Source organism: Salvelinus alpinus, chromosome 5 (genome assembly GCF_045679555.1).
Source record: "Salvelinus alpinus chromosome 5, SLU_Salpinus.1, whole genome shotgun sequence".
Classification (NCBI taxonomy): Eukaryota; Metazoa; Chordata; class Actinopteri; order Salmoniformes; family Salmonidae; genus Salvelinus; species Salvelinus alpinus.
In genome coordinates, this window is record NC_092090.1 from 25,277,361 (window position 1) to 25,291,107 (window position 13,747).

At 40.4% G+C, this 13,747-nt stretch overlaps 1 protein-coding gene across 6 annotated transcripts; it reads right to left on the reverse strand.

The window, feature by feature from the left end:
- Nucleotides 1–964: 964 nt before the first annotated feature.
- LOC139575816 (tropomyosin alpha-1 chain-like) lies at nt 965–13,739 on the reverse strand. 6 transcript variants are annotated; one of them, XM_071401149.1, is made up of 10 exons: nt 13,413–13,739; nt 12,705–12,830; nt 10,279–10,412; nt 9,283–9,400; nt 7,702–7,772; nt 7,445–7,520; nt 7,172–7,234; nt 6,874–6,943; nt 5,367–5,387; nt 965–1,724 (listed from the first exon to the last, which is right to left on the reverse strand). In XM_071401149.1, exons 1-10 carry the CDS (start codon nt 13,524–13,526, stop codon nt 1,666–1,668), a joined length of 852 nt encoding a protein of 283 aa, XP_071257250.1. In that variant the 5' UTR covers nt 13,527–13,739; the 3' UTR covers nt 965–1,665. The 6 variants fall into 6 exon arrangements, with proteins under 6 accessions (XP_071257250.1, XP_071257247.1, XP_071257251.1 ...); XM_071401145.1 differs by lacking the exons at nt 965–1,724; nt 5,367–5,387 and adding exons at nt 3,333–3,578; nt 4,832–4,910 and having other exon boundaries at nt 13,413–13,735; XM_071401146.1 differs by lacking the exon at nt 5,367–5,387 and having other exon boundaries at nt 965–2,551; nt 13,413–13,738.
- Between the last annotated feature and the right edge of the window lie 8 nt (nt 13,740–13,747).

Sequence of the window (13,747 nt, forward strand, 5' to 3'; positions counted from 1 at the left end):
ACCTGCTATCTGCCATTCACGGGAATGCCTGGAATGTTCTGATGCCGGGCATCCTGGCGGTTGGCGGAGTGGCGTGGAGGGGGGTTGGGCAGGGGGATGGAGCATTGGAAGTTAAGACCAGGTTTAGCCTTTGTTCTCTCTCTTATGTCTGGCCTTCACAAGAGAAGGTCACGGTTGGCTTGTGGTTATCTTTCATTTATTTGGCGTGGGCTACGGCCAAACAGTAGCCTGTGTAAAGTTGGGTGAATAAACCGTCAATTCGTAAACTCAATCCTCTGTCTGGACAATTGTTCCTTTATGATCTAGTCAGGTCATTACAATATTTTGTGTCATATATTCATGGATTACATTTTCAGTCCATTGGCATTTGAGCAAGAATTATCCTCATAAAAAACAAAATGTTATCACTCCAAAGAAAGTTTTTGTAGTTTCTTTATCACTGCAAAATAACACAAAAATACTAGGCTATGCATGGTCCTGGAAATATCATTTTTTCTAAATTAAATGGATCGATTCAAGGAGGTACCACCTTGGTTGATGATAATGATTATGTGTTGAAAGTAGTATTAGACTGTGTTTACACACACAGACTATTTCAGATTTATTGGGGGAAAAAATTTGATCTAATTGGCCAAAAGACCAATTAGTGGAAAAAGTTCAGAAATGGGATGCCTGTGTAAACGCAGCCTTGGAGAGCGAGTTAATGATCATTGTGCAGTAGCTTCACACCAACACTAGAGTGTAGTCTTCACACACTACATCTGCTTCCACTTGTAAAAAAATATGAGCCAGATCTTTCTAAAGGGCATTTACAAGTCAAATACATTTCAACAAAATCACAGTTGACTTAGTGGAGACTGGACTACAATTCTAACTGTACCCCTTATCTACAAGTGTAACCACTGTAAAATAATAGCACAGATTACAGATGTCAGCATGTTTTCTGAAAGTAACACTTCATAAATGTGATTGTGGGTTTTTATTTATATATTACATTCACATAATAAAAGGAACAAGAGACACCATCAAATCAAACATGTATGCTATTTGACAAAAAAAAACATTCCCGGGGGAGTGACACTGGACATGAAATGATCTAGGTCGATCTATTTGAGATTAAATGAACATACTGTACCTGCCGCCTCGCTAAACATTGTATCAGTGTACATATTGCACATGCTTACTTTCTTTTAAATATAAGTACTGTATATCACTGAGGTACCAGCACATACATATGAAACATGGACAATAAATAACTAAAAAACAAGTTACAAAAGCAGAATAAAAAAGTACAAATGTTAAACCTTGGCTTCGGTTATGGCTTAATTGGTCAAGAGTAAATCCTGTCCATTATAATAGCTTGAATAAATCAAGTGCACATTTTGTCAATTAAATCTCACTTTAACATACAAAAATAAATGGTATATGAGTCAAGTGACTGCTCAGCCATATGTCTGCTTTGCTGTCTAGCTAACATCCAGTTAAAGTCCATTGTGTTTGTTTTCTCAGCCCCTCTGAGAGCTGAGAAAACAGTCAAGCCCCAGAGATCTCCACAAAGAGGGCACGGAGGAGCACTCCATGGCAACGGCAGGTGAGTGTTGGTGTGATCATGGTGTAATGCTGGACAAGGTCACAGCAGGTCTTGTGTGATAATGGACCATGTTGTTACATGTTATTGAGGTCCATGAGTGTCTGATCCAACATTTGACACATACCAAAGTTCTCTCATCTCATCATTAGCCTGATAGAGTTTGTCACTATGTGTGCAACATAAAAATGAAGCCTGCAGACTATTTATAATTTTTGACCACAATGAAAATGACAACCAAGAGTTTCACAAATCCAATAATATTGAATGAAGATTGTTATAGTTAAAACTTTAAAAGGTGGTCCCTGTGTATATCCTTAGTCAACCACAGTCAGTAGATATTGTTATAATGCACACTCATATCAAGCCTTATCATACATCGTGGGTCAGTTTCACAGACCCAGATTATGCCCAGAATTACTCATGTACAATGGACAATCTTTCAGTCATAGACTTATAGAGTGATCCAGTTTATGTTATCTAAATTGAATTGCTGTTCATGAAATAAAAATTCCAGATGTTGGTTAACTAAACTAAAATAGGCCTGCGCTTAAATCCATCTGTGAGTCTGTGAAACCTGCCCTCTTCACCTGCAATGTGAACATGCATTTCATTTCTCTGATGCTCCGCATTAACTACAGTCCAATTATTTCTTCCCGATAAATATTATCCAATATATATATTTTTTGTCTTTGCCTGACTCTTAGGTTTGTGTCATAGACACACATTATCCTATATTTCCATCACAGCATCAGACAAATGTCTACGGCCAATGACATGCCAAGACAATAAAGGTATTTTAAATTTGAGCCACAAATGAAGAGTGCCTTTCATTTTTTTTCTTCTAATTTGAGCACAGTGCTAATTTCACAACACATCCAGTAATAGTTTAATCCTGATTTAACACCACTCTCAGTTCATTGGAAAGAAGACGATTTTTCTCAAGCTGCCGGTACAGAGGGTCTTTGCAGTCAGAAAGCAGGTTAAGAGAAAATAGAAGAGAGAACAAAGTGTGTTAGTACAGAAAGATAGAGTCTTGTGTCATGCTACAACAGCACACACAACAAATATCATTGTTTTCTACCCTCTGCCTAAATGATCACATCTATCTGCAAACAAAGAAATGGCTCCCTCACCTCAATGTGGAGATGGTGTGACTGTGAAATGACTGAATTATATGTTTACAAAATATCCCCAATGTTACACAAGTCACTATTATCTTTTGGCTTTGAACATGAAGCAAAGTGTGACCGTCGGGAATGCTGAAACAGGTACATTCTCAGTTTCTGATCAATCCATGTAATTGAACTCGTCTGGTTAAAGAAGTTGAAACCATGCCTGAGGTTGGTAGAGAGGTCATGGCCGCAGCCCTCTGCACTTACACAATCCACTACCTGAATGGGATCAAATCCCCGTCCCACCGCACCTCTACACAATATTTTTTATCTATCTCTCTCCCTCTTAATTTCTTGCCTATCCCTGTCAATAAACACTTGTATACTTTAAAAAAAAGAATAAGCTCTGTGGATGTGCTTTTGTCCAAATGTAAGCAAATTTTTAGTTAATACTACTACCATAGTACCATAATGCCAACCAAAATCAAATCAAAAACAAAAAACATATGTTTGGGAAGAGGAGCTTTCGGTTTTATTCAAAGCTGCTCAGTAATAAATTAAACAGAGAAACATTTAAAGACAGGAAATTAAGGAAATTAAGAACTACATATTTGAAGGGTAAGAATGGCTGACATGGATGGATGTAAAGTTTATTTTACAGAAAGCAAAATGAGTCAGGGTTCTGTACAAAAGGTGGTCTATAGGATGGCAGCAGCAGCAGAGGCCCAATGTGCGGTGGTGCTGTGGTAAAGAAGAGACGTGGAGACATAGGGGACAGGATGTTGGGCGATACTGCCACATAGTTGTAGTAGAGAGAGGCCTCTCAACCAGCGGGTGGCATCTGTGATGGTTGTGAGATGATGTAAACAATTTAACTGGAAAAGAATGAGAGGAAAAACAGAACGTGTTGGGACAAATCGTAGAAAGGCACGTGACTGATATGACATGCAGGATGGAAACCACAGCACACAGAACAGAAAGCAGAGCCAGGTACTCAAAAAGGGTTGAGAGGTACACTATTCTGGAAGTTCAATTTAGATGTTTCTAAAAGCATGTAAAAACTGATTGTACAACTTTAATTGTACAATGCATGTTAGATTCTATATAGTTTTCTCAGCCTAACAAAAAAGCCACTAGTTAACTACAAAAGGCAAAAGCTATTTTCTGTTGCATGGCAGAAGCGTAAAGTGAGTCAGAATTAGTAGGCACTGAAACTAAAATGTGAGTGGAAAAATCCAAACAGATGAAACACTGAAACTAAAATGTGAGTGGAAAAATCCAAACAGATGAAACACTGAAACTAAAATGTGAGTGGAAAAATCCAAACAGATGAAACACTGAAACTAAAATGTGAGTGGAAAAATCCAAACAGATGAAACACTGAAACTAAAATGTGAGTGGAAAAATCCAAACAGATGAAACACTGAAACTAAAATGTGAGTGGAAAAATCCAAACAGATGAAACACTGAAACTAAAATGTGAGTGGAAAAATCCAAACAGATGAAACACTGAAACTAAAATGTGAGTGGAAAAATCCAAACAGATGAAACACTGAAACTAAAATGTGAGTGGAAAAATCCAAACAGATGAAACACTGAAACTAAAATGTGAGTGGAAAAATCCAAACAGAAGAAGCACTGAAACTAAAATGTGAGTGGAAAAATCCAAACAGATGAAGCACTGAAACTAAAATGTGAGTGGAAAAATCCAAACAGATGAAACACTGAAACTAAAATGTGAGTGGAAAAATCCAAACAGATGAAACACTGAAACTAAAATGTGAGTGGAAAAATCCAAACAGATGAAACACTGAAACTAAAATGTGAGTGGAAAAATCCAAACAGATGAAACACTGAAACTAAAATGTGAGTGGAAAAATCCAAACAGAAGAAGCACTGAAACTAAAATGTGAGTGGAAAAATCCAAACAGATGAAGCACTGAAACTAAAATGTGAGTGGAAAAATCCAAACAGATGAAACACTGAAACTAAAATGTGAGTGGAAAAATTCAAACAGATGAAACACACAGACATATATGCCACTAGAGGGAGTATACAGTAGAAAACATTGTGAGTGGGTGGGACCTATGCACAACGCACAAGCAGACACAAGCAGATGATAGATTACATGGAGGTCATGTCGTTGAGGGCGTGGTCCAGCTCCTCGCTGATGGCCTTGTACTTCAGTTTCTGTGCATACAACTCATCTATTATGGGTGGAGTGGAGGAGGAGGAGAGGAGTGGTGGAGGAGATGACATTGATGGGGTGATAATGAAGGAGGGTGGGGACAGCAACAGAGATGATAGACAGAGCAAAGAAAGGAGGGGAAAAGGTTAGGAAAAAACAAAGGATTGTCAGAGAACTGATCGAAATAAAATAGAATGTCAAACCGAAAAAGAATAAGGGAGCAATAGGATGTGCACAGGCCACTAATGCCCTGTTAGATTGTTTAGACCAATCAGGAAACGACTAACTGAAAACCTGATGAAGGCAGCTTGGTTTCGAAATGTTTGTATCTAATTAATACATATTACATCGGAGTGGTACAGTGTGTAGCTTCTTTATTTTCCAGAAGGAAATGACAACATGGTCTCCAACCAAATTATATAGAGCTCCATTGTGAATGCTTTGTAATTCCACAGCTACAGTACCACAGTCACACCAACAGCAGCATGAGACATTTCTTTCCCTGGCCTGCACTAGCCTAACAAACACTGACTGTGGGTCTGCATAATGTCAGCTGTGGCACTGGCCTAGTCTGCCTAGTACAGAACTGACTGTGTAGAATGTAGATGCAGTATCTGATGACACCACAGAGGAGGTGATGAAAGGTTAGACTTGACAATATTTGCACATTACTGTTTTTCAAATTCTTCGAGCACTGTCAAGTTGGTTGTTGATCATTGCTAGACAGCCATTTTCAAGTCTTACCATAGATTTTCAAACCAAAACTGTAACTAGGCCACTCAGGAACATTCAATGTCATCTTGGTAAGCAACTCTAGTGTATATTTGGCCTTGTGTTTCAGGTTATTGTCCTGCTGAAAGGTGAATTTGTCTCCCAGGTTTTCCTCTAGGATTTTGCCTTTGCTTAGCTCTATTTTGTTTATTTTTATCCTAAAAATCTCCCTAGTCCTTGCAGATGACAAGCATACCCATAACATGATGCAGCCATCACCACGCTTGAAAATATGAAGAGTGGTGCTCAGTGATGTGTTGTATTTGCCCCAAACATAACACTTTGTATTCATGATATAGTGTTAATTTCTTTGCCACATTTTTTGCAGTTTTACTTTAGTGCCTTATTGAAAACAGGATGCATTTTTTAAATATTTTAATTCTGTACAGGCTTCCTTCTTTTCACTCTGTCCTTTAGGTTAGTATTGTGGAGTAACTACAATGTTGTTGATTCATCCTCAGTTTTTTCCCATCATACCTATTAAACCCTCACTGTTTTAATGTCACCATTGGCCTCATGGTGAAATCCCTGAGCGGTTTCCTTTCTTTCCGGCAACTGAGTTAGGAAGGACGCCTGTATCTTTGTAGTTACTGGGTATATTGATACACCATCCAAAGTGTAATTAATAACTTCACCATGCTCAAAGGGTTATTTAATGCGTGTGTTTTTAGTTTTTTTACCCATCTACCAATAGGTGCCCTTCTTTGCAAGAAATTGGAAAACCTCCCTGGTCTTTGTGGTTGAATCTGTGTTTGATATTCACTGCTCGACTGAGGGAACTTACAGATAATTTTATATGTGGAGTACAGAGATGAATGAGGTAGTCATTCAGAAATAATTTTAAACACTATTATTGCACACAGAGTGCAACTTATTATGTAACTTGCTAAGCAAATTTTTACTCCTGAACTTATTTAGGCTTGTCATAACAAAGAGAATGAGTACTTATTGACTCAAGACATTTCAACGTTTCATTTTTTATTAATTTGTAAACATTTCTGAAAACATAATTTCTCTGATATTATGGGATATTGTGTGTAAGCCAGTGACAAAATGTAATCAATTTTAAATTCAGGCTGTAACACAATACAACGGGGTGTGAATAGTTTCTGAAGGCACTGTATATGTCCTGTTTTACTATACAACTTACCTCAGATTTTCACATAGAAAATGCTTCACAATATATGAACTGAAAGGAAAAAGGTCCATACCCTCCAGATCATCAATGGTCTTCTCAAGCTTGGCCACGGACCTCTCAGCGAACTCAGCACGGGTCTCAGCCTGTGGCACAAGAGGCAGACAAGATGTGATAAGTGTCTCCCATCCTCATCACACCAAAACATGTTCCAACATAGATATATAATACAATGTCTAGTGTTCTCCACCCTTTCTATGGTCGCACTTTACAGAAGATCTAGTGGCTAACATGCTTACGCTAATGTCCCACTTTAGCTAATGGTAAAGTGAATGGAAACAGGGGCTAATTTGCTAATGCTAAAGGGAACTCACCTCCTTTAGCTTGTCTGTGAGAACCTTGATCTCCTCCTCATACTTGTCCTCCTTCTGTGAGTACTGTAGTGACATAGTGGAGCGCAGGTCAGAGAGTCATCATCACAGCACTACCGACATGAACTGGCTCAAGGGATAACAGGCAGAAATGAGTGGGCCTACTCAATAGAGTTACCTCCCTTTACCTCTATGGCTATACTAGCAGGCAATGGGGATATAACCCCTGACTGCAACGACCTGAGAAGACATACATTTGTCTAAACAGACACCTACCTTCTCTGCCTGAGCCTCAAGAGACTTCAGGTTGTTTGTGACTGTCTTCAACTCTTCCTCAAGCTCAGCGCATTTGCTGGTGTTTTAGGTATGGTTGAAGGAGCAGAGGAGGAGAAGGAACGAATGCAATAGGAAGACCGACAGGGGAAAGAAACAAGAGTTATAACAGGGCAATAAGCACACAATAAGAGTAACAGCAGGTTGTCTCCAAAGCAGTAAATTGTGCTGTATTTTGTGGTTGGTTTCAAAGTTTTTACCCTTCAGAGAGCTCAGCGCGCTCCTCTGTACGTTCCAGATCACTCTCAATGATGACCAGCTTACGGGCGACCTGTTTTCACCCATAATAGGACAACACATCACTATAGCACATTGGTGCACCAAGCAATCAATATGTTTAGTTTCATGTACAGGTCTATATGCTGTCTGTTTCCCACACGCGCACGCGCACACACACACACACACACACACACACACACACACACACACACACACACACACACACACACACACACACACACACACACACACACACACACACACACACACACACACACACACACACACACACACACACACACACACACACACACACACACACACACACACACACACACACACACGAGGACCTCAGAAGTACAGTGCCTTCGGACGTATTCAGACCCCTTAAATTTTTCAAGGACATTCTGAGACTTGTCCCGAAGCCACTTCTGCGTTGTCTTGGCTGTGTGCTTAGGGTCGTTGTCCTGTTAGAAGGTGAACCTTCGCCCCCAGTCTTTGTTCCTGAGCACTCTGGAGCAGGTTTTCATCAAGTATCTCTGTGTACTTTGCTCTGTTCATCTTTCCCTCGATCCTGACTAGTCTCCCAGTCCCTGCAGCTGAAAAACATCCCCACAACATGATGCTGCCACCACCATGCTTCAGCGTAGGGATGGTGCCAGGTTTCCTCCAGATGTGACACTTGGCATTCAGGCCAAAGAGTTCAATCTTGGTTTCATCAGACCAGAGAATCTTGTTTCTCATGGTCTGAGTCTTTAGGTGCCTTTTGGCAACTCCAAGTGGGCTGTCGTGTGCCTTTTACTGAGGAGTGGCTTCCGTCTGGCCACTCTACCATAAAGCCCTGATTGGTGGAGTGCTGCAGAGATGGTTGTCCTTCTGGAAGGTTCTCCCATCTCCACAGAGGAACTCTAGAGCTCTGTCGGAGTGACAATCCGTTTTGTCGGGTGGCCAGCTCTAGGAAGAGTCTTGGTGGTTCCAAACTTCCTCCATTTAAGAATGATGGAGGCCACGGTGTTCTTGGGAACCGTCAATAATGCAGACATTTTTTTGGTACCCTTCCCCAGATCTGTGCCTCGACACAATCCTGTCTCGGAGCACTACAGACAATTCCTTCGACCTCATGGCTTGGTTTTTGCTCTGACATGCACTGTCAACTGTGGGACCTTATATAGACAGGTGTGTGCCTTTCCAAATCATGTCCAATCAATTGAATTTACCACAAGCGACTCCAATCAAGTTGTAGAAACATCTCAAGGATGCTCAATGGAAACAGGATGCACCTGAGTTCAATTTCGAGTCTCATAGCAAAGGGTCTGAATACTTATGTATATAAGGTATCTGTTTTTTTATCTTTAATAAATTGAAAAGAAATTATAAAAACCTGTTTTCGCTTTGTCATTGTGAGGTATTGTGTGTAGATTGATGAGGATTTATATTTATGTAATCCATTTTAGAATAAGGCTGTAACGTAACAAAATGAGGAAAAAGTCAAGGGGTCTGAATGCTTTCCGAAGGCACTGTATATAATAAAGTATCAGCCTAAGGAATGCTAGGAAACTCACCTCCTCGTATTTCCTGTCAGCCTCCTCAGCAATGTGCTTGGCCTCCTTCAGCTGGATCTCCTGCAGCTCCATCTTCTCCTCATCCTTCGATGCTCTGTTTTCGATCACCTTCATGCCTCTGGAGGATGGAATAAACGGGGGGAACATATGTCAGGGATAGGAGGACATTGCATGTTGTCTTGTTTTTTAAATAAATAAAATGTTGATAAACTAAAAGGAATAGGAGGACATTAATCTGCAGCCCAACAGTCCACACACTGTGGGGGCCATAACTACATTTGGCACTTGCCTATTGTAACACAATAAATCTGGTACAGTGTGCTTATGCATATTTTACATGAACTCTTCTCAATAAGTGTGCTAGTTAAAGAGATTTAACATGATCTTAAGCACTTACAAATTTGTCACATATTGTATCATATGAATTGCAGAATATTGTAAAAAAAAATGCAGGATGTAACATATCATAAGAAATGGATGTCGTTGTACACAATTGCGCACAATTTTCGGGGCTCCATTTTGGCTCGGCTTGGCTTCTTCTAAAACTACTGTCTGAAATGATACAATACCTTTATAACGCATCCTTTACTGAACACTTTTAAGAGTGAAATGATAACATTATTACTGTGGTCATGTGGATTGATGTCATCTATATGGGTTTGGTGTTGATGACTGGGTTTGAGACAGACTGACGGGTCTGATGATGGCTGTGTCTATACTCCTAGAAGAAATGGTTTCAATAGGGTTCTGCGGCTGTCCCCATAGGGGAATACTTTTTGACTCCTGGTAAAACCCTTTTGGGTTCCATGTAGAGGCCTCTGTGGAAAGGGTTCTACTTGGAACCCAAAAGGGTTCTACCCGTAAACAAAAGTGGTTCTTCACAGGCTTCTCCTATGGTGACAGCCGAAATAACCATTTTTGGTTCTAGATAGCACCTTTTTGTCTAAGAGTGTAGTGTATGATACAGAGTCGGAGTCTCTGAGTGCTGCTGCTCACCTCTCACTCTCATCAGCAGCCTTCTCAGCCTCCTCCAGCTTGGTCAGAGCTGTGGCCAGACGCTCCTGAGCACGATCCAACTCCTCCTCAACCAGTTGGATACGTCTGTTCAGGGAAGCTACATCAGCCTCGGCCTAAGTGAGCACAACATGGAGAAACCACAATGTCAACCTGATGCACACTCAGACAGTCACACTTTCTTGCATAATACAGTATCTGGAGAGATGTGTAGTGGAGGAGGTTGGGGGTCACATTTGGACACCTCTGTGGGGAGCTTCTTAACACTATAGGGGATTAAGGTTTAAATGTGTGAGAAAGGCATAAGGGCCCAGACCACACTATATTTTATTTATTTAACCTTCATTTAACTAGGCAAGTCAGTTAAGAACAAATTCTTATTTACAATGACGACCTACCCCAACCAAACCCTAACCCGGACGACGCTGGGCCAATTGTGCACCGCCCTATGGGACTCCCAATCACGGCCGGTTGTGATACAGCCTGGAATGGAACCAGGGTCTGTAGTGACCCCTCTAACACTGAGATGCAGTGCCTTAGACCGCTGCACCACTCGGGAGCCCCTGTAATTTCATGCTAATCTCCAGCATTATATATAACATTCTATAGACAAGATTGTATAAAATATACATTTATATAGGCCTAATTGGTATGTTTGGAAAGGCAGTGACCAATATAAACATAATAAGCTGACAATTATGTAAATGTATGTAGCTACAGGAGGTGTAGGATGATAGTGTATGATGGACTGGAGCATGCTGAAACTGCAGCAGCCTAGGCTAATGTGTTTATTTTGGAGCCTTCCTGTCTGGCACGTTTTACCATTACATCGATTCTCACTGTCCCATTTCTCCATCCTTTTAGCACATCACATGACAGACAAAATATAGATTTTTTAGTACCGTAAAATCATCTATATTCTGTCTATCGTTCTACCAAGCGTGTTGATCAGATTTATACTAATACTGTCGTCAGGCAGGCTGCAGACTAATTGTCTTAAATTATTAGCCAGGGCTTACGGATTCTCTCGCATCCCTCTCCAGACCCAGTTCCTTCTGCCGCCTCTCTGCCGACTCTTCTGCGCCGTCAGCCTGCTCTTGTAATGCTTTAATTTTCCGTTTTACAGCTTCCAACGACGTTAGCCCGGCCATTTCGCTTGTTTACTGCCTATTTTCTATTGCCTACGCCTTTTTCTAACGGTTCTCGGGACAGAAACACGCAACGATGCCGGGATGAGAAAATCTCCTCACGTCTCTGAGGTTTTTTCCTACAGCTACTGGGGAGGCTGGGACTTGCGCTAAATGACACCGGAAGTAACACATTTCATACATTGCGCAAAATTGCCTCAAAATATCCAGAAAGATTTTGTTAAAAGAGGTTATTTATTTATTGTATTATAGTGAGATAATATGATTATGTCATAATGACTTATTGGCCATTAGCCTATAATGGGCACTCTGCTCAGAGCCTCCCCAACCCCCTTATCCCGTACGTGCTGTGATTGCGCATCATATCTGGGATATTCATTTATTATGGGGGGATTTAACCTATAATAAACGTTTTAAAATAAGCATTTAAAATGTATTTAAAGATATTAATTGTATTTAAAAATAAAAATCGATTACATGAGGACAAAAGTAACATGATTATCCCAATTCATAATAATGATAGACCTATAGGCTACATAGTATAAATATAGTATAAATATTTTTGGTACCATTTTTGTTTAATATTTTTTTTAAACTATAATTACTATCATAATTTGGTGTTCTTTCTAAACTGACACAATAAGATGCATGTTTCCTATAAGAACAAACGTTCAATTATTGGCGTCCCCTACAACATTCTCAATAAAAGGAGAAGTAAAAGTTTTAATTTGACGAGTGGAATATAATGTATGACACCTACAAATCTAAATTAAAGGTATTTAAAATATTCAAAAACTTCCACCAAACTTTTAACTGAAATTCTAAACGGGCCCCCATTTTAACCCAACAGGTTGCGGGGTGCACAGGGTACACTGCCTACACCTGTCAGCTGTAACTTGGCCATATAAAACACAGCTAAATTTAACCCTCTGCTTGCATCTTCGAGGAGGGTGGCACACAACGCACATTTGTTAAGCCTACAGTTGGTCTACTCAGTCTTATTCGGTTTAAATACACACATGTGGAATATTGCGCATGGCAGGCCAATGGTCGAGCCTAATGAAGACGCAGGTATTAACCATAAACCATTATGTAGGCTATTCCAAACTGAAACAATAAAATAATCTTAACGTATATGTATGATGACTAGACCTAGAATGAAAAATGTTGAGGTTCAATGTTAGCAGATTGGATTCAGGGGGACCACGAACACTCTAACACTTCGGACAGGTTTATGCCACCGCGCCTCTTCAAACTTACGTCTGTGGCTTTCTTCTCAGCGAGTTCAAGTTTCTCCTGGGCATCCTTAAGAGACTCAGAGTACTTGTCCAACTCATCCTCTGTTCCCTTCAGCTTCTTCTGCAGCGCTAGCAGGTCATCCTCAAGCTGATAGTTGGTGGGGAATATCATCAGTCAATTGGGGTGTGCCATAAGCAGCGTGGACGCACAGCCAGAAACAGACAACAAAGGGAAGAAAACAAAAGCCAAGAGTCATGGAAAAAAGGCAAACACTTACAAATGCTTCAATGCTTCAATTGTCTTTGGACAATTATTTACATTTCATTTATTCAATCCACTCACAACACTAGAGTGGCATACTTTAATCAATAGACTACGCTATTCATGTTTTATGGTAAAAAATCTAACGCTGATCAAAGAATATTAGTTTATAGTAGGCTTAATCCTGCATAATGCAGTATAAATGAATCGGTCAAACAATAAATATTTTCTAAAACTTCCTGGAGTCCAATAATAAAATATTGTCACGCCCCAAAAACAAATATATTCCTAATACGATTAAATACAGCAATCAATACTGATCCTCATACGCATCCTCTGAGATTTCATTTAATCCATATCGAGAGAGAGAGAACGGTCCAAAACACTCCGTGCCCAAACATTTGACGCACAGTGCCAAAGGCACCCGTGCGAAATAAGACAGACCCCGATTTCTCTATGGATGCCAACCTGTTTGCTCTTGTCCTCCGCTGCCTTTTTGTCTCCCTCAGCTCCCTCAGCTCTGTCCAAGGCATTCTCCTTGTCTAGCTTAAGCATCTGCATCTTCTTCTTGATGGCGTCCATGACTGCTGTGTTGTTGGGGTGGCCTCACCAACTAACAAAAACCAAACTGAGTAAAACGCTGAGAAGCTCCGCGCGTCTGAACCACACTGAACGTGAAGCTGGAGTGCTCGAGCTGACTGTAGCTTGTCAAATATGTACTATAGCAGAGGAGTTACTGGATCTCCATGGATACCAAATACTTTTTGGGGAAACGACGGCAGCTGCTCTCTTCCGCGGGTCCT